Source organism: Eurosta solidaginis, chromosome X (assembly GCF_040869045.1).
Source record: "Eurosta solidaginis isolate ZX-2024a chromosome X, ASM4086904v1, whole genome shotgun sequence".
NCBI lineage: Eukaryota > Metazoa > Arthropoda > Insecta > Diptera > Tephritidae > Eurosta > Eurosta solidaginis.
In genome coordinates, this window is record NC_090324.1 from 133,041,938 (window position 1) to 133,068,187 (window position 26,250).

Here is a 26,250-nt window from a genome sequence, read left to right on the forward strand (position 1 = left end):
TGCTGGACCATAGACGGGTTCACATGATGATTGCCCCCAATCTTCTCGTGCACCGATTTGGCGAATAACCTGTTACAAATAAATAATCAAATTAAACATACAATTGCCATATCATGTGCCATTAGAAACATGGTCGTCCTTTCGTATTTATGTGCAAACACTATTATGGTGGAAGCTTAAAAATTTTTCTGCGTTTAACCACTCAAATGGCAACATTTTGGTGACACCACAATTGCAACATGGTGTACATAACATTTCTCTTTGTATAACACTAATAAGTATAAGTACATACATTTAGCCACCACGTTGTGTTAAGTCCACAAGCTGCAATAGTTTCACTCAGGATCATGCACCTGGAACATCCACTATAAACTATATGCAGCATTCACATGTGACCTGAATCCTTTTCCAATGAAAAACCTGTAAAAATGGAAAATTTATTATTAGAACGCTGTTAGCAATCGTTGAATCAGGACTTACCTTCATTTGTAACCGATTTCCACCGTTTTTCGGGAAAAAATGCAGAACAATTTTTAATTCTGCACAATTGTTAGAAAAACTAATTAATTTATGACAGCTGATTTATTTTCTTCATATTTTTAGGCGCGTATGAATTTTGCAAAATATCCTATGATTATGTGATGGTGTTTTTTTAGAAAGATGTGAGATAGTATTGGAATCCGAGGTGAAAATAGCAAAAATTTGTTAGCGTTGGTTGGCAGGGTGTGGTTTGATTTGTAAGCAAGTGTTGTGTGTTGTGTTGTTGCAATATTGTGATGAATATTCTCTGTCAATTTTGGAATGTATGTAACGCTGTAGAATTTATTTTTTGTTTGTACTTCTGTACTTGTTCTTGTATTGGGTTCGTTGTTGTTTTTCATGATCTCCTGTCTATAAGTTCGCGTATTAAATTAATTGGGTAATTGTTTTTTCTTAGAATTCTATATATCTTGTCTATGTTTGCGTCGTGGAATCTTTCGTGGCTTATGGCCAGTATCTTGTGTATTAAGTTTATGGCTGTGTTGATCTTATATTTTGTGGGTTGTCATGATAAATAATTTATTAGTCGTCCAGAAGAAGTAGGTTTTGTCTATCAGTCAAGTAGCAGATTTTGATTTTCCCTGTGAATGCATACGTCAAGAAATAGAATTTTAATTTGTCATGGTATTTATTTAAAATTTCCCGAATTATGTTTGCATCGTTACGTTTAATTACAGCGAGAATATCGTCAACATATTTGCATATAAATTTTATTTCTAAGTTGTTGTGTTCTTGCTTGACTTTTAGATTCGTATTCTCTAATAGGTCATCCATGAAAATACCCGCTATGGTGGGAGAAATTGGATTGCCCATGGGCATTCCAAAGGTTTGTGTATACAAATCCCCATCAAATATAAAATAGCTGTTATCCTTTATACAGAAGTGTAACATATCTTGAAATTTTGTTTTAAGAATACTAGAATTGGCTTGTATTTCGTCCCCTTTGTTCGAAATTATTTTAGAAGCTAAATTCGTTGGTATGTTTGTAAATAATGAATCGACGTCAAATGACACTAAAATATCTTCGTCACATACACTTATTTCAGACAACCCCTCTTTGAGGTTAAATGAGTTTTTAACATTATATTTATCCGAAATTAATGTCTTTAGAATCTCTCCAATATATTTGGATAATTTATAACAGGGGAATGTAGTATTAGAAACCGTATTCACAAATTCAATGAATTGGTCGAAACCAGTATTATATTTTTATAGCAAAAACTTTTATTGACACACGCCTAAAAGTATCCTTTCTATTTGTTGTGATTTTTTATAGAATGAAAATTTTTGATATTTAAAAATTCAAAATAATAAAAATAAAATTATTGAACCTAAATTATTGAATTCACAAAGTATATAAAGTTAACAGGTAAAATGTATAATATAATAGAAACCCTACGTTACTCCCCCTTCCAGAGAATCAACATTAAATAAATTAATTGTGACTTGCTTTTTTGTTCTCTTGTTATTGTAATAAGTGTTAGAGTTGTTAAGTAACGTTTCAATAATTGCCGGTTTTAGCCTGTCAACTGGAATAATTTTGATTTTTTTATGATTTGTAGGCTAGTCTGATCTAATTTATGCTGGTGCAAATAAAACGATTAATTCACCTTACGCCCGACGTTTCGCTGAATATTTCAGCATCCTCAGGGGCAACACTATTTATTTTCAAATTAAATAAACAAACAAAAAATATTTTATGTTGAAAAGCACATACATATAAATTAACACAGTATTTTTAAAGTAAACAAAAATTCTACACTTACAACAATATCGGACAATATTAACATTTACTCATCAGTACCACCTTGTGTGGTAGTCTTTTCATAACTAATTTGTCTTCTGTTTAGACAAAGCATGTATGCTGCGGCAATATTATCGCTATCTTCCTTCTTGTTCATGGTCCTTTCTCTGTTTTCTAAAATGTGCAAGCTTTCCAAGGTATATCTCGTCATTTCTCTTTTCTCCTTATCAATAATTGTCGTGTTGGTAAAATCTGCTGTATGGCCGTTGCTAATCATATGTTGTGATAGGGCTGTAGTGGGTTTTTGTTTTTTTATGTCTGCTTCGTGTTCGGCAATGCGAATACCTAGTGCGCGCTTTGTCGTCCCAATGTATGCTTTATCGCATTGCTGGTTTTCTTTTCCCATGCATTCAATTTTATATATGACGTTGTTTTGTTGTTGCTTGTCTATTGGAGATTTTGTTCTTGTGTATATTTTGGATAATGTATTGTTGGACCTGTAGGCTAGTGTGATGTTTTGTTGATCGAGTATATTGTGATCGATGCTTCCACTTAATTTATGTATGTATGTCACACTGTAGTATTTCTTTATATCTGTTGTTACTGTGTTAGAAGGTATGTTGTGTTGGTTGCTGTTTTTCATGGTTTCCTGGTTGATTAATTCGTGTATAAGCTGGTCGGGGTAGTTATTATTTGTCAATATTGCGTGTATCTTTTCTAAATTAGGGTCATGGAAATCTCGGTGGCTTAGCGTTAGTATTTTGTGTATAAGATTCTTCGCTGTATTAATTTTGTACTTGGTCGGTTGGGACGAAAGAAGGCTTTCATAAGTAAACAGCACATACAATTTCACAAGACTGCAAAAGAAACAGCATCGACACACAATACGAAACTAGAGAGACTCAAACAAGATCAGATGAGAAAACTTGGAATAAGCAAGAACAACAACTGGTTCGTGAATAAAACCAATGTAAGTTTTCCTGAGGAGGTAAGGTGGCTACTTTCGCTCGGAAAAAAGTTCGCTGTGCCAACAACAAGCAAAAGTTTCTCGCCAATACGTATTATAGCGGAAATGGAACAAGTAATCATGGGCATAAAAGACGAAAAAGTTAAAGATATAGCGCGAAACAAGGTGAGCAATAGTATACTACTTTTCAAACGCAATTCGGCCGAAAAATTCATACTTTTATTACATATACATTTAATCAAACGAAAGCGTTCCTTAAAGCTCACACTAACATTGTTATAACAGATGCGGACAAGGAAAGTAAGACTGTAGCAATGTACAAATCTCAGTACACAGATAAAATGAACGAATTATTAGAGGATAAGAATACATATAAATCTATTAGAACAGATCCAACTAGTGCGCTACAAAGAAAAAACAACAAAATAGTAGAGAAACTTTACAAAACAAAACAAATAAATAAGAAAGAGAAACAGCAATTAACTTGCACGGCCGCAGCAGCGCCGAGGCCATAAGCCACAGATACCTTTACGCCCTATTGCTTCATCAATTATGGTACCCTGTTATAACCTGTCAAAATTCGTTGGACAAATACTTAAACCTCTTATTTCAGAAGAACATAATGTGAAAAATGCTTTCATATTGAAAGACCGATTGAATAATATTAATGTGTGTGACGAAGATGTTTTAGTTTCCTTTGATGTTGTGTCATTGTTTACGAATATACCTACAATGTTAGCAACTGAAATTATAATGAGAAAATGGGAGAAAATACAAAATAAAACTGAGATCAATAAAGCCAAGTTCCAACTAATTCTAGATTTTTGTCTCAGAGAGAATAATTACTTTATGTGCAATAACAAAATATACACTCAGAATTTTGGAATGCCAATGGGAAACCCACTTTCACCTACAATCGCCGATATTATTATGGACGACCTTTTTGACTACACCATCTCGGAGCTTAAACAACAACACAATATTGACATAAAATTCTTGACCAAAAATGTAGACGACGTTTTGCAATGGCAAAACGTAATGACGTGAATAAAATTCTAGAGATTCTTAACAATTACCACCACAAACTCCAGTTCACCATGGAAATGGAGGAGAACGCGAGCATCCCTTTCCTCGATGTTCGCATATACAGAGATAACAACAAAATCAAATTAAATTGGTACTCGAAGCCAACATCCTCTGGTCGCCTGATCAATTTCTTTTCGTCCCAACCGACCAAGTACAAAATTAATACAGCGAAGAATCTTATACACAAAATACTAACGCTATGCCACTGAGATTTCCATGACGCTAATTTAGAAAAGATACACGCAATATTGAAAAATAGTAACTACCCCGACCAACTTATATACGAATTAATCAACCAGGAAACCATGAAAAACAGCAACCAACACAACGTACCTTCTAACACAGTACCAACAGATATAAAGAAATACTACAGTGTGACATACATACCGAAATTAAGTGGAAGCATCGATCACAATATAGTCGAACAACAAAACATCACACTAGCCTACGGGTCCAACAATACATTATCCGAAATATACACAAGAACAAAATCTCCAATAGACAAGCAACAACAAAACAACGTCATATATAAAATTGAATGCATGGGAAAAGAAAACCAGCAATGCGATAAAGCATACATTGGGACGACAAAGCGCGCACTAGGTATTCGCATTGCCGAACACGAAGCAGGCATAAAAAAACAAAAACCCACTACAGCCCTATCACAACATATGATTAGCAACGGCCATACAGCAGATTTTACCAACACGACAATTATTGATAAGGAGAAAAGAGAAATGACGAGATATACCTTGGAAAGCTTGCACATTTTAGAAAACAGAGAAGGGACCATGAACAAGATGGAAGATAGCGATAATATTGCCGCAGCATACATGCTTTGTCTAAACAGAAGACAAATTAGTTATGACAAGACTACCACACAAGGTGGTACTGATGAGTAAATGTTAATATTGTCCGATATTGTTGTAAGTGTAGAATTTTTGTTTACTTTAAAAATACTGTGTTAATTTATATGTATGTGCTTTTCAACATAAAATATTTTTTGTTTGTTTATTTAATTTGAAAATTTAATCGTTTTGTTTGCACCAGCATAAATTAGATCAGACTAGCCTACAAATCATAAAAAATAAAAATTATCGAACTGATCGCAAAAAACCCAACAAGGAATAATTTTGATTATTTTATATTGGGCCAGGTCGTAAAGTTTTATTATTAAATTGTGGAGCTTTTCGGCCGATTTTTTGAAATAAAACAATCTTCTACGCGTTTCGACGCATATTCGCGTCTTCCTCATGACATTAGCAATATGGCCTACGGCCGATGCTGTCGATCGGAAAATTGCTTCCTCTGCCGGCGTTGTCTCTGCCTCTGCCAGCGTTCTTGTAGTTCTTGTCGTCGTCGTCGTCATAATGTTTTATTGTTTTTACCACGCAAAGTGTGGGTGTACAATATATATTTTTAGACATGAAAATCGTATATAAGAGCTGAAATTTTTAATTTAATGTTAAATGTTTTGTAACAGTGACAGTGAAAATAGTGTGTGCAGTTATTGTTATTCACCTGAAAATAATGTTGAAGAAACAAGTGAAGATGAATCGGAAACCGGTGGTGATCGACGATGTGTCGCCCGTAATGACAGAAAACGAAGAGGAACTGATATTAGAAGAGATGTCGAAAAAAGACGAAGATCAAGTTCAATCTCTTCCAACTACTCAGAAGAATCAATTTCCGAATACTCAGTTAGTGGAGATAGCAGAAAAAACGGAAAAGGGATATGGAAGACAATCAGGAACCGACGAAAAGAAGAAGAAAATAGACACAGAGGAGGAAATACGAAGAGCATCAACTTTGAAGGAGGATTCGATGAATATTTCGCTTCTATCGGTTCTGTTGGTGTTTATGCAACTACTAAGATTAAATACAACGCTGTTATTCTTTATGTTTCTTGTCACATATCATTCATTTATTGTTCTCGTATTCTCTTTAGTGACATTCCTTTTTTTCTCTTGTACATATACAATGTAATATAAAAACATCCGGAAGAAAAAACAACTGAATTTTTTACAATCCACATGTTAACGTGATTTAGCAATCATAATTTATTTGTTAATCAATCAACTTAATGTATACAAAAATAAATGTTCTTTCAAAATCATAACCGACAAATCGCGTTTCATAATATTTCTTACATTTGGTCCAAACGAACCGGATTCATGGAATCATTAATACGACAAAGAGCTTCGATTAAAGCTCAAGTTACACGCATAGAAAATTATTTGCAGAAGCCCGAGTGCACAAATGCCGATATCAAAGTACGTTATGCCAAGATAGACGACATTATCAAGCAGATTGATATGGTTCAGACATCAATCGAACAGTCTGTTGCCGAAGACAAGTTTCAGGACGAATTAAATGCACGTGATGAATTCGAAAGTATTAGCTATAAAGTTAAGGCTAAAATGTTCACCCTACTCGACGAAGCTGCCACTACAATTGGTAGGCCTTTTCAATACGATGAAGCTAGCAATACAAATATAGGTGCCACCCTAGAAAGTATCGCCAGTAACCAAACTGCTCTTAATTCCATATTAGAGAAGATATCAAATTCATCAATACAGCGGGAATCTACATCTAATCGTGGCATTATGAAGAACAAGTTACCAGAGCTGTCCATTCCTGAATTTAGTGGAGTGTTTGATGATTGGGTTCGCTTTAGGGATTTATTCACTGCAATCATAAAGTCTCGCAAGGACTTAGCCGGCATTGAAAAAATGGAATATTTGCAAGGTCGACTCAAGGGCGAAGCATTGTCTATTATCAAACATCTTTCACCAAGTGACGACAGCTTTGAAATAGCGTGGACCCTATTATGTGATCGCTACAACAAAACTTCTCCTATTGTAGATGCTCATCTACGCAAAATATTTGAGCAATCGCCAATTAAAACGGAGAATATTGATTATCTTAAACAATTTTATTTTACAACAAACGAAAATTACAACGCATTACAAGTATTAAAGCAACCTGTGCTTTCATGGTCAAAGGTTTTATTGTACCACTTGCTGAAAAAGCTAGACAACGACTCTAAATTGGCTTGGTCACGCGAAACTAGAAAAATTGAAGAGCCAACATTTCAAGAGTTTCTTACATTCCTAAATGAGCGGATTGTAGAAAAGGAGAAATTCGAAGATTACACTCGCCACTCACAAAAAGCAGTGCCATCAAAGTACACAAGGAATCGGTCACTTGCAGTTTCATTTCCATCGTGTATCAAGTGTAAACAACAGCATGCACTTTACCAATGCCCTTCATTTAAGGAATTGTCAATACCTGCGAGAAATGAGCTCGTACGTACAAATGGCGTATGTCCAAATTGCCTACGTACTAAACACAACTTGATAGAGTGCAAATACTCAAATTGTAAATTATGCAAGGGCAGACACAATACGCTTCTCCACGAAACCAAGGTATCAACGAATGTTTTATCTGTAAATGCAGCCGAGTATGTACCTATACCAAAATACACAAAAATTAGCATGCTACCTACCGCCGTAGTAATGGTATGTGATAGGCAAGGCGTACTTCATCCATGTCGTGCACTTCTAGATTCTGGTTCGCAGTCGACGCTGATAACGGAATCATGTACGCAGCGCTTAAAACTACAAGGAACGAACGCAAAAATCTCTATAAGTGGAATTGGTCAACCCAAAAAAGGCATGACAACTCGTGGAAAGGTTGTTTGAACATTGCAGCAGTAGAGAATATTACAGCAACTGCATATGTTGTGTCAGCACTTACAGATGATTTACCGCAGGTAAGATTGACTGAAAGAAGTGTAAACTTCTTTCAAAAACTAAATTTGGCTGACCCATACTTCGGGCAACCAGGCGCAATCGATATTTTATTGGGTGTCGATGTTGTTTTTCAAGCATATATCGATGGGCAAATTAAACATCCATCACAGGCGTTAATCGCTCAGAATACACTATTTGGTTGGGCCATAGCTGGTAGCACTGAATGCACAGAACCACCAACTGATATAAGTGTACTAAATACGTCTTTCTCAGACCTTGATCACGTATTACGCATATTGGCAACGACGATGAAGGCTATTTTTTGCCACATCATGCCGTGCTAAAACCGTCCAGCACATCCACGAAACTCCGCGTAGTTTTTGACGCATCAGCTAAACCTAAAAGGGGATTGGCACTTAATGATTGCGTGATGTTGGGTCCAGTTATTCAAAATGATTTGTTTACAATCCTTGTCCGCTTCAGAACTTTTCGTCTGGCCGTCACCGCTGATATAGCGCAAATGTATAGGCAAATTTTGGTAAACGATAGTGATTCCTATTTCCAAAAGATTTATTGGCGAGAATCTGAAGAGTTAAATCTATCAGTGTACAGGCTAAATGCAGTTACGTACGGTACAACACCAGCCTCTTTCCTAGCCACACGAACATTGAAACAAATAGCGCTTAACAACATGGAAATTTATCCACACGCAGGTTCACTTTTGTTAGAACAATTGTATATGGACGATTATTTGGGGGGTGCTCAAACAATAGAAGCTGCAAAGAGTATATCGAAAGCTTTAAACGAGTTACTTCTATCAGCCGTGATGAAGCTACGTAAATGGTCGTCAAATTGTCAAGAATGTATAGAAGATATGCCCACCTCCGACCGGGAAACCAGTGAAAAGCAGTTAATTGGAGGAAGGGGTGCCATAAAAGCTTTGGGCATGTGGTGGCAACCACAACCAGATGTTTTCCGTTTTCGAGTAGAGCTTAAGGATATCGGCGTAAATGGTACGAAAAGAGAGTTGCTATCAATAATAGCTCGAATATTCTACCAGATGGGGTGGTTATCCCCTATGACAATATTTCTTAAAATTTTAATGAAAAAGGTGTGGTCTGCTGGTATCACCTGGGACGATCCCATACCAAAACCATTGGTAGACGAATATAACGCATTTCGAAATGGTGCGGAGGTTATATCCGAGCTGTCCGTGGGTAGATGGACACAATTTTTTGAAAATACAAATGCTCAACTGCATGTCTTTGCGGACGCCTCCAAATTGGCCTATGGTGCAGTGGTTTACCTGCGCGTACAAGATTCGGACAACAAAAGTTATGTCTCGCTTATTTCCTTACTGGCGGGTAGCTCCCTCCAAACCCGATTTAAGCATTCCACGGTTAGAATTATGCGCAGCACTCCTTGCCGCGCAGCTCATCGATAAGGTCAGCCGCTGTATCAAGCACGCCAGCATGCAATTGTTCGGATGGACTGACTCTACAACGGTTTTATATTGGATCAAAGGGTATCCTCACCAGAGAAATGTATTTGACGATAATCGGCTTTCAAAAATCGTTAGCATACTATCGGGTACAAGTTGGGGTTACATTCCCACAACTGTCAATCCTGCGGACTACACGACGAGAGGAGTCACTCCGAAAGATTTATTACAGCTGTCGTCATGGTGGAGTGGCCCTGACTTTTTGCACCACTCAACAGTGAAAGGTTGGCCTATTCCTCCTATTGAATCAAAGTGCGCTCACAACGAAGATAACGTTTATACAAGCACAATTAAAAGCCCTCAAACGCCTGACTTCTATGATGAACATTTAAGCAGATTTTCCAACTATAATCGATTGATCCGCTCTACAGCCAGAATTAAACGACTATTCCGTCCCAAAGGTGAAGTAGTAAACGGTCCTCTCACTGCAAACGAGTTAGATGAGGCCAGACTAACACTAATAAGTCTTGCCCAACACTCAATGTTCGAAACTGAAATCAAACAACTAAAAACTGCTAAGCCAATTCCCAAGCGGGGAGCATTCTACGGTTTAGATGCATACATAGACGCTAAGCGTATAGTTCGCATTAACGGCAGACTTACGTCGGCAAATATTCCATACGAACAAGCGCACCCGGCTATTCTGCACAATAATCACCATTTCAGTAGATTGCTCATTGAGTCGCTTCATAAAAACAATCTTCATTCTGGAGTTCGGCAAACAATTGCCCTAGTCTCATTGACTTACCGCGTTGTCGGTTGTTCAAGAGCCGTGCGTCGATGTATATACCGATACACAGTTTGTATGCGGTACAAGGGAGTTCCATATCAGCAGCTTGTGGGGCAATTGCCACGACAACGAGTTCAACCCAGCATGCCCTTCACTAACACCGGCGTCGACTACTGTGGCCCGATAACAATTAGGGCATGGAAGAGACGCGGTGCCAAAACATATAAGGCCTATATTGCTGAGCTGTCAACGGAGGCTTTCATCGCAACCCTTCGTAGATTTGTGGCACGACGTGGTCTGTGCCGTAGTATATTTAGCGATAACGGTCTAAACTTCGTTGCAGCCAATCAATTCTTGCGCAACGTTTTCAACTTACAAAGCACTCAAGATTATCAAACAGCAATCGTCAATGAATCGGCCAGCTTGGGCATAGAATGGCACTTCTCACCGCCTCATGCCCCAAACTTTGGAGGATTATGGGAAGCTGGGGTAAAGACAGTTAAATTTCACCTTCGACGAGTCATGGGGACTAGTTCCTTTACCTATGAGGAGCTCTCAACCGTTTTGTGTCAGATCGAGGCCTGCGCGAACTCACGTCCACTGTGTCTACGGTTTGAAGGCGACACCGATCCGTTAACTCCTGCACACTTCTTAATAATCCGCCCTATAAAGTCCGTACCGGATCAAGGCAGCACAGTTTCCACCTTGAATCGATGGCGTTATATGCAAACGATCGTAAATGAGTTTTGCCGAAAATGGTCAGATGACTATCTGACCCAACTGCGTAGAAGACCTAAATGGCATAAAGCACTGGCAAACTTAAAGTTAGATGATGTGGTAATACTCAAGGATGTAAACCTAGCGCCTTGCAGTTGGCAATTGGGGCGCATAACTCAGCTATATCCCGGAAGTGATGGTTTAGTACGGGTAGTGGATGTCAAAACTTCGAGTGGAGAATATCGCATATCCATATCTGAAATATGCCCGTTGAGTATTGACGACTAGTTGAAGCCCAGCAAGAACTTCAACCGGGGGAGTATGTTTATGCAACTACTAAGATTAAATACAATGCTGTTATTCTTTATGTTTCTTGTCACATATCATTCATTTATTGTTCTCGTATTCTCTTTAGTGACATTCCTTTTTTTCTCTTGTACATATATAATGTAATATAAAAACATCCGGAAGAAAAAACAAGTGAATTTTTTACAGTCCACATGTTAACGTGATTTAGCAATCGTAATTTATTTGTTAATCAATCAACTCAATGTACACAAAAATAAATGTTCTTTCAAAATCATTAACCGACACATCGCGTTTCATAATATTTCTTACAGTTGGTAATTTGGATCAAAGAATTTTTGCTGGATATAACTATGACATTGGAGATTTTGATCTCTCTCCTTGAAGGAGAAGCAATACGAGGCGAAGAGGTACCTTCATGCCCTAATGGAATCATTAGTATTTCTGCAGAAAACATTGTTAGCCCAGAAGAAAGAATTAGGTAAGAATTAAAGATTGTAGTTATATTAATAACTATAATTTTATTTTTATAATTAGGAAAGTGTTCAATGAGGAGTTTGGTAAGCATCCTACTAAACAGCGAGTGAGCCATGACATATATGGAACAAACGATGAGCATGGAAACATCAGATTGGATAACGAACAATTATGCAGAAAATTTTCAGGAGCCGTGCTCATCATCGCGCATCACGGAAACCACATCTACATCGTCCATGATTGTTCCTGCTCAAACAACTCATGTAGATGTTACTTTAACTATCACTTCCGTAAACAAATAAATAGAAGATATGCTAGAAGAGTCGTTCCAAGCTGGCAATTCTCGCTCCAGCATTGGGTCAATTTGTCAATCCATCTTCAGAAGGATTCCAGGGAGTACTTATACTATAAAATCGCCGGGAGAACGTGGCTACCAAGTGGTGAAACTAGACGCTTACGATTTTTCGAAGATCTCAAAAAAGTCGAATACGGAATGGTGGAAGGAAGGTGGTGGTCGTTCGACATTTTTAATAAATTCTCCACTGGATCCGAACCATCAATTGGCCATAAGTTATTGCTATCTGCGACCAATCAGATCAATTAAATTCCGGAACAAAAAGAGAGGAAAGGGAGACAAAGTAATAGAGTTTTTAAAAAAGCATCCTACAGCTCCAATACATCTGTTTGGTTATCATCTGAATTTAATACTGAATCCACATTGGTGGTCAAACCGATTCTGCTATATGGGGTGCTGGTCTGGTGGAAAGCACTGGACACGGCGAGCACCTCCAAAATGTTAGTGTCAGTGCAACGGACGGCGCTGATCGGTATCAGTGGCGCTCTCAGAACAACGCCTACCTTGGCACTGAACGTCATGCTGAACATATACCCAGTAGATATTGCGGAAAAGGCGGCCGCGGCAAGGTCGTTGGTCAGGCTTCGTGATATGGGATATAGACTTTCTGACCGCGGACACTCTAGCCTTCTTACCAGTTTCGACTTCATCCCGGACAGAACGGACTACTGTATGCCGATAACAGCTCCCTATACAACCTTCACCCCAGTTGTTCCAGAGAGATAGGAGTGGGGAAGAGGAATTATCTGGGGCATTCGACCGGTTAACTTGTTCACGGATGGGTCAAAGCTGGATGGAAAGGTTGGTGGGGGGGTCTTTTGTCAAGAGCTAAATTTAAGCCGCAAGTTTAAGTTGGCTGATCACTGCAGTGTATTCCAAGCGGAAATTGCTGCGATTAAGGATGCGGTGGATGGAATGCTATCCAGTGCTACCACGGTTAGGGAATTTAACATCTACTCTGATAGCCAATCGGCTATCAAGGCCTTGAGCTCAACTACAGTGCGATCGAGGGTGGTCTGGGAGTGCCTGACCTCGCTTGCAATTGCATCGAATTATTTTACAATTAAGATTATCAGGGTCCCGGGCCATAGTGATATCACGGGTAACTGTCAAGCGGATCTCTTAGCCCGCATCGGTACAACTGAACCGGATGAAGATGGCTGTAGGGACTTCGGGATCCCGCTGGCCACCTGTGGATTGCTCCTCCATAGCTGGGCCTCGAATCAGCTCAGCAAACGTTGGGCGGATACCACGTCTTGCAGGGTAGCAAGATCTTTCTGGCCGAAAGTGGATGGCAGGAGGTCTGCTGAAATAATTGGGTTCACTAAGGCTCACCTATCAATGGTCATTGGGGTTTTGACAGGGCACTGTCCCATGGGTATCCATGCGGTACGTCTCAATATACTGGAAACTCCATCCTGCTGCAGCTGTATGGAGGATGATGAGGTGGAATCACCAAATCACTTTATGCTTGATTGTCCAGCTTTTGCCAGAATTAGGCGAAAGTACTTCGGTCGCGACTCACTTGGATCTCCCGAGGATATATCCAAAGGTGAGATCGGTATCATTCGGAGCTTTATCGTTGCTACCCAACGATTCTCTAAGTAGCTGGATCTAGGTCACCGTTATTTTTGGTGTATGTGGTATCACAACGGACCTTCGTGTTGTCCAAGTGAGCTATCCTTATCAGGGCAGCTACCAACAAAACAAATCCATTATCAAGTTATTTTTTATTAAATAAATATAAAATTATTGATTAATTATAAGTTTAACATTTTTGTTTTTGTTATTACTTCAAAATTTTCACTATCTTCTTCTTCTTATTCTTCGTTATTTATTACAATTTTTCCATTTTCATCATCGGGTACTCCGAATAAAGTTTGTCCATCAGTGTATGCACGATTTTAATTAGCAGTAAAATTCGTTTCCAACGGCCAACTTACACTAGTTCCATTTCCGAAAGCTGATGAAATATTGCATTTAATATCAATTGAACATTCAACTTTCCAATAACAAGCACTATTTAAATATGTTGATGAACTATCTGTTATGCTTTAATTGTTGTGTCGCGATTATACCAACATGTAATTGAGGTTGAGTATCATATCCAAAACCACCTCTAACAGGATGATACGTTCCATAAGATTCAATTTTCCTCGCATATATGTCGTTAATATTATTAATGACAATTGGTGTTGTACTTGTTTTACTTAAACCAATATCATCAGGTGTAGAAGTAGAACCAGTTTTAAAAAATTGTAAAACATGACTATGAGGTCTATTTTTAATAGAATGTACTTTATATTTTTGACGAGTATATGGAACAAAATGGTCTTTTCCGCGTTGAATAAAACCGCTTTTTGGTATATATTCATAATTAGCAATAGGTATCCCAATAGCTTGATTTATTGAACATTGATAAACTTGTTCATCCATTCTTACACAACCTTTATTTTGAATAATATAATCTTGAAATTTGGTTGTATCTGGATTTTTTTCTCTATTCCATTCATGAATATAATATTGTTCAATAGGTTGAGGTACACATAAAGCATTAGATGGAACATGTTTATAATTTTTTTCATACATTTCTTGGGCCTGAATATTTTCAATTCCAATAACTCTCATTGGATCAGTTGCAGAAGAAGTATATTTAACATTTTTTCCATAGAATTTTTTATTTAATCCTTCTGCAACTAAACCTATGGGAACATATCCTGAAGTTGCAGTGCCAGACATATTTGCTCCAACATCAAATGCTGTTAGAGTTCCCAATGGTCTAACTTTACATTTTACTTTTGTAACTTCTGCTGTAGAAGGTAACATATCATATTCAGCTTCACTTAAATAGAACGGTACAAAATCTATAGGAATTAGAGATAATGAAGTTGTAATTTAATCAGTAGTTGCAGAAGTTTGTATATTTTCAGTACTATAACCATAACTTAATAAAATTTTTGTTTTAGAAAAATTCATATAATTACTAGAACATGGTTGACTTGGTCTTATCCATGCGATACCCTTAGAAGGGGAATCTCCACTCCCCGTTGCACCCGATCGCGCCCCGGTATTCGGGCCACGACCTGTACCACTTTGGAGATGAATATTTTCTTGCATATCAACATCCATATTAACAGTATTATTATTACGATAATTAGGCTTTTCAATAAATGTAAGATCAGGCTCGCTTGTTTGATCAGTATCACTATCGTCTGAAGGCTTTGCTCGCTTGGTGGGAGGTTCGTTTTTGGTTCTGGTGCTTCGGGAAGTCTCGTTATTTTTTCTAGAAGTTGTAGCTTGTTCCTCATTTAAAATATTACGTTGCGCGTCGTAATCTTTTTTTATTTGATTATAATAATATCCTCCTGGTGCGTAATATGAATATATTTGTTTAGCTATTAATGCATTTTTTTTAAATCATGAATATCTCTAAAACCGTCTCTTCCAGGTTTAAATTTAATATTATCCCATTCTTGAGCTAAATGCTTTTCTCTATATACATATAATAATTGACCAAATGTTTTTTCTCTATTTGGCATACTTGGGTATTGAACACCGAAAATTGTTTCAAAACCATATTTAACAGATAATCCAATAATTCCAATTAGTTCTGCTAAAGTTTGATTATGTTTCCAATCATGTATATAATTATTTATTGCTTCAAGATCAGCTTCTCTTATTTGTTCCTCTTTGGTTGCTAACTCATATTCTAAGTCGTGAATATATGCATCAACATCTACGTCATCTACTGGTTCATCGTCTTTATATATTGTATTTCCTGGTCCCAAATAATTATGCCCTGGATATGTGAATCCGCCCCTGTATTTAAACATACTAATTTTAGAAATCTTGCACACGGCGTTAAATACCTTTTAGCAACATTGTATCATATCTATTTTTAGGAATATGCGCAGTAAAAATAATAAAAAATTATGACGACGACGACGACAAGAACGACAAGAACGCTGGAAGAGGCAGAGACAAGCCGCCGGAGGAATCAATTTTCCGATCGACAGCATCGGCCGTAGGCCATGATGCTAATATCATGATCTGAGAAAATTGCTTCCTCTGCCGGCGTTGTCTCTGCCTCTGCCAGCGTTCTTGTCGTTCTTGTCGTCGTCATAATGTTTTATCAAAGATTATTGAAAATAAAGATGTTGCAGGCACAAACTTCGGTGGAAAGCAGCGGAGCGTAACAAAATTCTAGTAGGTCACTTTCACCACACCTACAACTTTAAAACAATTTTTAACATAATTTAAGCACAGAAATACACTGATTGGAGTTTTAGAGAGTAAAAATGTGAATTCTGAACACATTAGCTGAATAAAAAGTGTACAAATAATTGTTAAATAACAAATACAGACAGTGGTAGTTTAACAAATTCAGCTGTGGTAAGTGGTGAATGTGACCTACTAGAATTTTGTGAAGCTTGCTTCACACGATTTTTCGTCCCTGCAACATCTTTATTTTCGATAATCTTTGGTTTTATTATTTTTACTGCGCATATTCCAACTGCGCAATAGCGATACTGCTAAAAATAGATATGATACAATATTGCTAAAAGGTATTTAACGCCGTGTGCAACATTTCTAAAATTAGTATGTTTAAATACAGGGACGGATTCACATATTCAGGGCATAATTATTTGGGACCCGGAAATACAATATATAAAGACGATGAAACAGTAGATTACGTAGATGTTGATGCATATATTCACGACTTAGAATATGAGTTAGCAACCAAAGAGTAACAAATAATATTTCCATGTTACACTTACTAAGTTAACAGTTATTTAAATACCACATCTGGGTATAATCAATGCAAAATTATATATATAAAAAAAACAACGCACATCTTCTCTTGTACAGGCTCAAACATTTTGTGTGATCGCAGTAGCATATATGTTGTCAACGTCTTCTTTAAAATTCATTCCTTTGTTAAATTGTTGTTGTATTCGTAACCCTTCTAGCGTCATCCTTCTTCTTGTTCTGTTCTCCACATCCAATATTTTTGTGTTGCTAAAATCATCTACTGGTTCTATCAGGTGCTGCGGCAATGTTTTAGTGTATTTGTTGTTTTTGGCATCCGATTTATGTTCGTTTACCCTTGTTTCAAACGATCTTTTTGTTGTGCCAATGTAAACTTTATTGCAGCTTTCCCCTTGTTTGCCTTTGCACTGTGTTTCATACACTATGTTGTGTAGCTGTTCTTTATTAAATTTTGTTGTTTTTGCGGTCAGTTTTAATTGAATATTAGTAAGGATCGTAGGCTAGTTAGACCTAATTATGTTTGTGCAAATAAACGCTTTATTTCACCTTCTTGCCCAACGTTTCGCTGAATATTTCAGCATCATCAGTGGCTACACTATATATTTTTCATAAAAAGATAACAAACATTATTGTATATGTCAAAACATTCATAAAATTTAAAATGTAGAACAACCAATTTCACTTACAATAACAATAAAGAGTTTGTCCTTTGTTTTTGTGTATATGCTGCGAATTGTGTGATGCGGTTTGTGTGCGTAGCTTAAATTGTTGCTTTTGATAATTTTACATAAAGTGTTGTTGTCCGTTAGTTAAGGTACACATGTGACGCCAATGTATATTTTGTTGTTGTTATCTGCACTTTCTGTATTGATATTGCAGTTTAAATGCTTCTACAATAATTTCATTTTATTAACACGCTTTTATTAGCTTGGCCTGTATGTAACGCAATCTTTGAACTTAATTTACACGGGTTTCTAGAAGTCTGATTAATTTGAAACTTTGCATACGTATCAAGGACTGATGACAATGCATTAATATGATAGTGTGGTGACACAAGGTCAACGGCCATAAGGTCAGTTGACCTTATTACCACTTTGAATGGCATAAGTTTGATTGAAGCTTTGCACACATATCAGGGCTCGAAGAAAATGCACTAATATGATGGTGTGGTGACATAAGGTCAACGGCCATAAGGTCAATTGGCCTTATTACCACTTTGAATGGCCATAAGTTTGATTGAAACTTTGCACACGTATCAAGGGTCGATGACAATGCATTAATGTAATGGTGTGGTGACATAAGGTCAAGGGCCATAAGGTTAATTGGCCTTATTACCACTTTGAATGGCCATAAGTTTAATTGAAACTTTGCACACGTATCAAGGCTCGATGACAATGCAATAATGTGATGGTGGGGTGACATAAGGTTAACGCACATAAGGTCAATTGAACTTTTGACCACCCCAAATAACCATAGATTTGAAACCTTGCACATAATACGAAAAACGCATTCCTTTATTAACACGCTTTTATTAGCTTGGCCTGTATGTAACGGAATTTTGAGCTTAATTTTCACCGGTTTCTAGAAGTTTGATTAATTTGAAACTTTGCACACATATCAAGGACCGATGACAATGTATTAATGTGATGGTGTGGTGACATAAGGGCAACGGCCATATTGTCAATTGGCCTTATTACCACTTTGAATGGCCATAAGTTTGGTTGAAACTTTGCACACATATCAAGGCTCGATGATAATGCAATAATGTGATGGTGGGGTGACATAACGTTAACGGACATAATGTCAATTGAATTTATGACCACCCCAAATGGCCATAGATTTGAAACCTTGCACATAATGCGAAAAACGCATTCCTGTATTAATAATAGAAGTGGATGCATGGCACATCTACGAAAGAGCATACTGGAGCTTTTTTTAACACGCTTTTATTAGCTTGGCCTGTATGTAACGGAATCGTTGAGCTTAATTTTCACCGGTTTCTGGAAGTCTGATTAATTTGAAACTTTGCACACGTATCAAGGACCGATGACAATGCATTAATGTGATGGTGTGTTGACATAAGGGCAACGGCCATAAGGTCAATTGGCCTTATTACCACTTTGAATGCCCATAAGTTTGATTGAAACTTTGCACACATAGCATATCTCGATGAAAATGCATTAATGTGATGGTGTGGTGACATAAGGTCAACGGCCATAAGGTCAATTGGCCTTATTACCATTTTGAATGGCCATACGTTTGATTGAAACTTTGCACACGTATCAAGGCTCGATGTCAATGCAATAATGTGATGGTTTGGTGACATAAGGTCAACGGCCATAAGGTCAATTGGCCTTATTACCACTTTGGATGGCCATAAGTTTGATTGAAACTTTGCACACGTATCAAGGCTCGATGACAATGCATTAATGCGATGGTGTGGTGACATAAGGTCAACGGCCATAAGGTCAATTGGCCTTATTACCACTTTGAATGCACCGTAGCGAGCGCGTCCTCGATCCACTTCCACTGTTGTTTCGGGATCCTGCCATCTTCGCTGCTCTCATCTATAATGCCAATGATTTGCAGACCCTTGGCAATTTCGGCGAAAGACCGCGTCCAGCCTCCCTTCGTTTTGGCCCTTTTCGGTGCCGTGGGGTTGGATTCATCCATGGACCACTAGCGTTTCGAGGTTTCATCACTCTCGACTAAAACTTTTAAAATTACTTGAACTAAAAAATTAAAAATAAATAATAATTTAAAAAACTAAAAAAAACACGCTTTTATCCTAAACCGAACTAAAAAATAGAAAATATTTTTCAATTAAAAAGAGTTTATATAACAGTAATAGAAGGTCAAAAAATCCTTTATAGTTAATCACCTCAAAATAAAATTATAATAAAATTTAAGTTATTAACAGAATAAGTTAATTCACAGTAAAAAGCGTGGGATGCTTAATATTGAATGTTACAATCATTCTATTGGCAACTATCTGAGAGGAAAGATATGAAATGTAGTCAAATGCACTCCACGCTTTCTACTCTGAATTAAATTATTCTCTTAATAACTTAAATTTTATTATAATTTTATTTTGAGGTGATTAACTATAAACGATTGTTTGACCTTCGACTACTGTTATATAAACTCTTTTTAATTGAAAATTATTTTCTATTTTTTAGTTCGGTTTCATATAAAAGCGTGTTTTTTAGTTTTTTTAAATTATTATTTATTTTCAAACGCCTTTATTTCAAAGTACAATTGCTTACTAACTAATATTATATATATACATATTAAAATAAAATAAATCATATACTTCAGTATTAAGTTGTTTATTTTATATAATTTATAAAGTAATTAATTTTTTTGCATTTCTATAAAAATTTTATCATAAAACATAGTTTAGTGCTTAATATTGGATGAAGCTCAAAGGGTTTAGGAAATTCAATTTCTGTAATGGATTTTAATACATAATTTTCCGTTCTTTCCCCAATAATATAAGCATAATAATGAAAATCAAAATTTTAAATTTGGTAGTCATTAAGTAATAAATATATGTCGTCTTCTAATAAAATTATATCGTCAATACTATAAACACACTGCTTCATAAAAGTATAGTACCCAATTTTGTAAACTGTTCTTTGTAACTATAGAATTTGAAACATTTAGTTCTTTTTTTGTTTCGAATGGTAGTAGTAATTGTTTAAATGAATATTCTTGAGTTGTGACTGTTTTCATATTATTAATTTGAATGATATTGAAGGAATCCTTGTTTACAAGCATTTGATTTGAAAATTTTACACAGAACTTTTTTGCTATTGATAGCTCTAAATTAACTATCGAATATGAAACTTTGGAGTATTCTTTTAACATTTTCTTTTTACTTTCATGTCTCATACACCATAAGTCGTTTAAAGGGCCAACTGCTCTTATAATAGATCCATAATGTGTTATGTTATGGCGTTTTGGCTTTAAATTAGTTTTAAAGCAATCCGTATACATTTTATGGTGCTCAGATATAATGCAAGTCAAACTTAGAAGTTCTGCCTTACTAAAAGAATCTTTCAATAAAAAATCTATCAACTCTTTCAACTTGATAATATACCGCCATACTTTATTTTTTTGAGGAACGAATTCGCCTACGAACACGGTAAAATAGCGCAAAAAAGAAAATGTTTCTCTGGCTGAAAAGTTAAGTTTATTTTGTTTTAAGTGCTCTAATTTAATGTTGCCAGGAGGCTTGCTTCTAAGCTCAATGGAACCGTATTAAAATGTATTCATTTTGTCATTTAAGACATTGATTGAAAAAAAATTTTTTCTAATATAAAATATTTTAGAGATTCTATTAAACGGAATTTTACACAACCTTCTAAGCAATCATGCATAAAATCAGAATACAAGCTTTATGTGACAGGGAACATTGTTAATGCATTTAATGGTGAATTGGTTTTTACACCAGTTTTGCTATAATCATTTGTAAGGAGATCTTTATTATAAGTTTCCAAATTTCTTAAAAGGCTGCTGTTTTCTACTAATGAATTATTAATTTCAAGTTTAGACATTTTACATATTCTGCAACTGAAATTATGGCTTAAAGATCCAGAAAATCCTAAAAGATTATTCAACGCCAAGTTATCGCCAATTACAAGTCCAACTACGAAATGAACATTAAAAATTCCATCTTTTGTATTTATCTCTCTTCCCTTTTCTAAAGTTCTCAATATGTCAATGAATGGAGTCAACGGTTTTGAGAGGGCAAACTTTTTGAAATAAGCTGTTTTCATTAGCATCGCAACAAAGATATTATCTACTGAATTACAATTTTCAGGCAATGACGGAATATGATAGTAAAATGCAGCAATGGATTGATTTCCAGGATGACTTCCTAAGGCATTACCCATTTCTATATCATCGTAATACAAAATTATTGGTATAACAATTTGTCCTTGGTCGAAGTGTGTTAGTTTATCATTCCATATTGAACCTTGCACAAAATGTGTAATTTTATTTTCGTTAACACTTCTTAACGAATTTGTGTAGCTAGGAGTTGTTCTTAAAACATTTTTTTGCTCAAAAAATAGTTGATGCTCTATAGACATTAAAATAAATTCGCTTTTTTTCATCGTTAAAGTACCTCGACTTTTTTTTATATATATGTGATACAGAACTATCGATTTCTTGCTTAGTAGGAGATTTGTATAAACATTTTTGAGCTATAGTGTTCAAAAATAAATATTCTGTGTTAAAACCCTTAAAAGGATCAGAACAGCAATTAAAAAGTTTTTTTATTTTACATTTCTCTTTCGACGGGACTATTGGAATTATTATATCTGACAATAATGTAAACATCGGTTTGGTTATTATATCTGTAAAATATGCTAATATTGATTGAATAGATTTCGTGGTCATATGATTTCCACTGAAAAGATTGCTAACAAATGCTAATGCGATGCCTCGCATATTTTTTTTTTTAAATTTCAATATCTGCCTCATTTATGATTTCAAGTTTCTGTCTTTTTTCAGGGATCACCATTTCTCTACTATTTCTTTTTTGATCACGAATCATGTTATTATATATTGTTGCAGATTATGCTTCAATTGGAAAATGTGGTTCATTTGTTAACATTTTAACCTGGCAAACACTTAAAATATGTTTTTTATAGATAGAAAAGTCATGAAATTTGCAATGACATTTGGAACATACTAATTGGTTATGCTTTTTGAGGGAGAGTATTAGTTTCAAATGGCTTATTAGTACATCGGCCGATGCGAAGGAAGAATTGCAAAGAAAGCAGTTAGAGTTCATGACTATTAATTTTTTTTCAACAATACATAAATTTATTTCTGAAATTATTTCTGTTTTAACTGTGTGAAAATATCTAGTTCTGGTGAGTTTATTTTAGTGGTTGGTATATCATTAAAATATGTTGAACAAAGTTCCAGAAAATTGTGATTTCAAACGGGTATTCTAGGTTGAAGACGAAATAAAATAATAAAAAGAAAATTTTAAGTTAAACGGTTTTATTGAAAACAATACTTACATTAAGTAGTAATAATACTTAAAGATAGAAAATAATTAGGTAGGTCTAGGTACTAGTCACAACACTCCTCATCAGTCTAGGGCGTTGATAAAACAATTAAATAAATGCGTTGGATGCGTCACATTTCTATTGATAGTCATATACAAGACCAACTGAACCTTAATCAGGTTATGCTACGCCTCACATTGTTAGAAATTTCACGCGCCCAACGATTTTATTTAATTGTCTGATCAACGCCCTAGACCGATGAGGAGTGTGATGACTAGTACCTAGGACCTACCTAATTCTTTTCTATCTTTAAGTATAATTACTACTTAATGTAAGTATTGTTTTCAATAAAACCGTTTAACTTAAAAAAATTTTTTTAATTATTTTATTTTCAAGTTTTTAGTCTTTATTTAATTGCCTATTATTTCTCATTCTATTTAGTTCATTTAGTGACTCATTATTACAAGGACTCTTTCCTGACAATTTGTTACAACATAAGTCCTCAATACATAATCCTTCCAAAGACTTTACTCGACTCTGCGCCACGTATGCTTGTCCCTCCTCCAACTCCAAAATATTTGATGTCACTTCTACCGGACTGTATGCAATATTTGTTCCAAATATGAGCCAAATCGGGCATCATAGGTCGCTTTCTATTCTTGCATGTATTATGTGTTCCAAATATGAGCCAAATCGGACCACAAATACGAGTTTTGTGAATATCTCGATCTATGCGCCACCAGCGGCGATTTTTTTCACAGGTCGATTTCTATTCTTGCATGTATTATGTGTTCCAAATATGAGCCAAATCGGGCCACAAATATGATTTTTGTGAATATCTCGATCCATGCGCCACCTAGCGGCGATTTTTTTTCACAGGTCGATTTCTATTCTTGCATGTATTATGTGCTCCAAATATGAGCCAAAACGGACCCCAAATGCGTATTTTGCGAATATCTCGATCCTTTCGCCACCTAGTGGCGATTTTTTCTTAGTATTGCATTGTCATCGGGTTCTGAACTACATTCCAAGTTTCAAGCTTGTAGCTTATCGGGAAGTTACTTAAATTTTAATTACAAGATTCGTTCACAACGGCCGTGCAGCCTGTCAACTCAAGCTAAATAAAACCGTTTAAAAACACTTGAAATATATATCAAAAGCATTAAAAGCGTCAGCAAAAAGATAAATTAGACTTTCCACGATTAGAACATATTGATATGAACTGATATCATTTCGATCCTTAAGAATGATCAAAAATGGTTGAAAATTTATGTTCTTGCTCACACAAAATTCTATACGCTTGTTTATAGTGCTTTGTATGTCAGCAGCGCTGTTTATTTCAACGACGAAGGAATTCCAAGCGTCGCCTGTACTAACCTTCCACGTCTGTTTCGCAATTGTTTTTCTTGCCACAAGCTTAAAAATTGCTGCCAGCACCTTCGAGACTTCAATTAATTCTAAATCTGGAAGAAAATTTAAAAATTATAATTAAATTAGTTCTTTATTTCATAAGTTTAAATTGTTTTTTTACCTTTGTTTGTTGGAAGATTATTTATAATTTTTTTTAGCAGCTGGCAATTTAACAATATTTTTGCATACTGCTATGATATTATCCTTCAGAGAATTCCAGTTGTTAAGAAATAAGTTTGACTTTTCCGCGTACAAATTATGGAAATCAATATCGACCTAAATATAAAAATATAAATTTTTTAGTTATATATTACCTATATAAATTAAATTTTCTACCAAACGATATCCGTTACTATACGCATACAGTGGCCAGTCAGAAAGTATAAATTGTAGCGGATGGATATTAAAGTCATGTCGCCGAAGAGCAAAGCTGGAGTTCCATTTGGATTCCACCGTCTCCCAAGGCGAATTTCTTGTTTTTAGCCAAAGTTTATCGAACGGTATTTCTTGTACAGTTTTCCGTTCCGCTTTTCCTTTTGAAAATAAAATTCCTGTAAGCAATAAAATAGGATCAAACAGTTGTATATGTATTTTTCCTAGTTTTGTACTTTTTTTTTCTGATGGAAATCGTTTTACTGGGCACGTCTTTCTCTAAATGATCTCTGACTATATTTGGTATCAAAGTCTCTCTGTCTGATGCACCCAATTCATTGTTTGCGTTGTAATTAGCGCAAATTTTTATTCCAATTGCGGAATCCAAGAAATTTTGTAAACTCTGAAATATTAACAATTTGTTATATATCCGATATTTTTGAGAGGAAACAAGTAAGGAAGGCTAAGTTCGGGTGTAACCGAACACTACATACTCAGTTGAGAGCTGTGGAGACAAAGTAAGGGAAAATCACCATGTTGTAAAAAGAACCTAGGGTAACAATGGAATGTGTTTGTATGACATGTGTATCAAATGGAAGGTATTAAAGAGTATTTTAAGAGGAAGTGGACCATAGTTCTACAGATGGACGCCATTTAGGGATATCGCCATAAAGGTGGACCAGGCCTGACTCTAGAATTTGTTTGTACGATATGGGTATCAAATGAAATTTGTTAATGATAATTTTAAAAGGGAGTGGGCCTAAGTTCTATAGGTGGACGCCTTTTCGAGATATCGCCATAAAGGTGGACCAGAGGTGACTCTAGAATTTATTTTGTACAATATGGGTATCAAATGAAAGGTATTAATGAGTATTTTAAAAGGGCGTGGGCCTAAGTTCTATAGATGGACGCCGTTTCGAGATATCGCCATAAAGGTGGACCAGGGGTGACTCTAGAATTTATTTTGTACGATATGGGTATCAAATGAAAGGTATTAATGAGTATCTTAAAAGGGCGTGGGCCTAAGTTCTATAAATGGACGCCGTTTCAAGATATCGCCATAAAGATGGATCAGGGGTGACTCTAGAATTTGTTTGTACGATATGAGTATCAAATGAAAGGTGTTAATGAGTATTTTAAGAGGGCGTGGGCCTTAGTTCTATATGTGGACGCCTTTTCGAGATATCGCCAGAAAGGTGGACTAGGGGGGACTCTAGAATTTGTTTGTACTATATGGGTATCAAATGAAAGCTGTTAATGAGTATTTTGAAAGGGAGTGGGCCTTAGTTCTATAGGTGGACGCCTTTTCGGAATATCGTTATAAAAGTGGACCAGGGTTGACTTTAGAATCCGTTTGTACAATATGGGTATCAAACGAAAGGTGTTAATAAGTGTTTTAAAACGGAGTGGGTCTTAGTTCTATAGGTGGACGCCTTTTCGGAATATCGTTATAAAAGTGGACCAGGGGTGACTCTAGAATGCGTTTGTACAATA

At 36.0% G+C, this 26,250-nt stretch overlaps 1 protein-coding gene across 7 annotated transcripts in view; it reads left to right on the forward strand.

The window, feature by feature from the left end:
* Nucleotides 1-26,250, forward strand: part of LOC137235415 (potassium voltage-gated channel protein Shal-like) — a 1,011,987-nt gene that overhangs the window by 426,572 nt on the left and 559,165 nt on the right. For 2 of the 7 annotated variants that reach the window (XR_010947886.1, XR_010947885.1), the window contains exon 3: nt 11,661-11,827. The exons of 4 other annotated variants lie outside the window; for them this stretch is intronic. Coding sequence is in view for 1 of the 3 variants with exons in the window: in XM_067758388.1 (XP_067614489.1) it covers nt 11,661-11,827; nt 11,884-12,427 (711 nt within the window). In the remaining 2 variants the exon portion in view is untranslated. Of the gene's footprint in view, nt 1-11,660; nt 11,828-11,883; nt 12,449-26,250 lie in introns of those variants that run through there. One more of the 7 variants, XM_067758388.1, reaches the window with a different exon arrangement.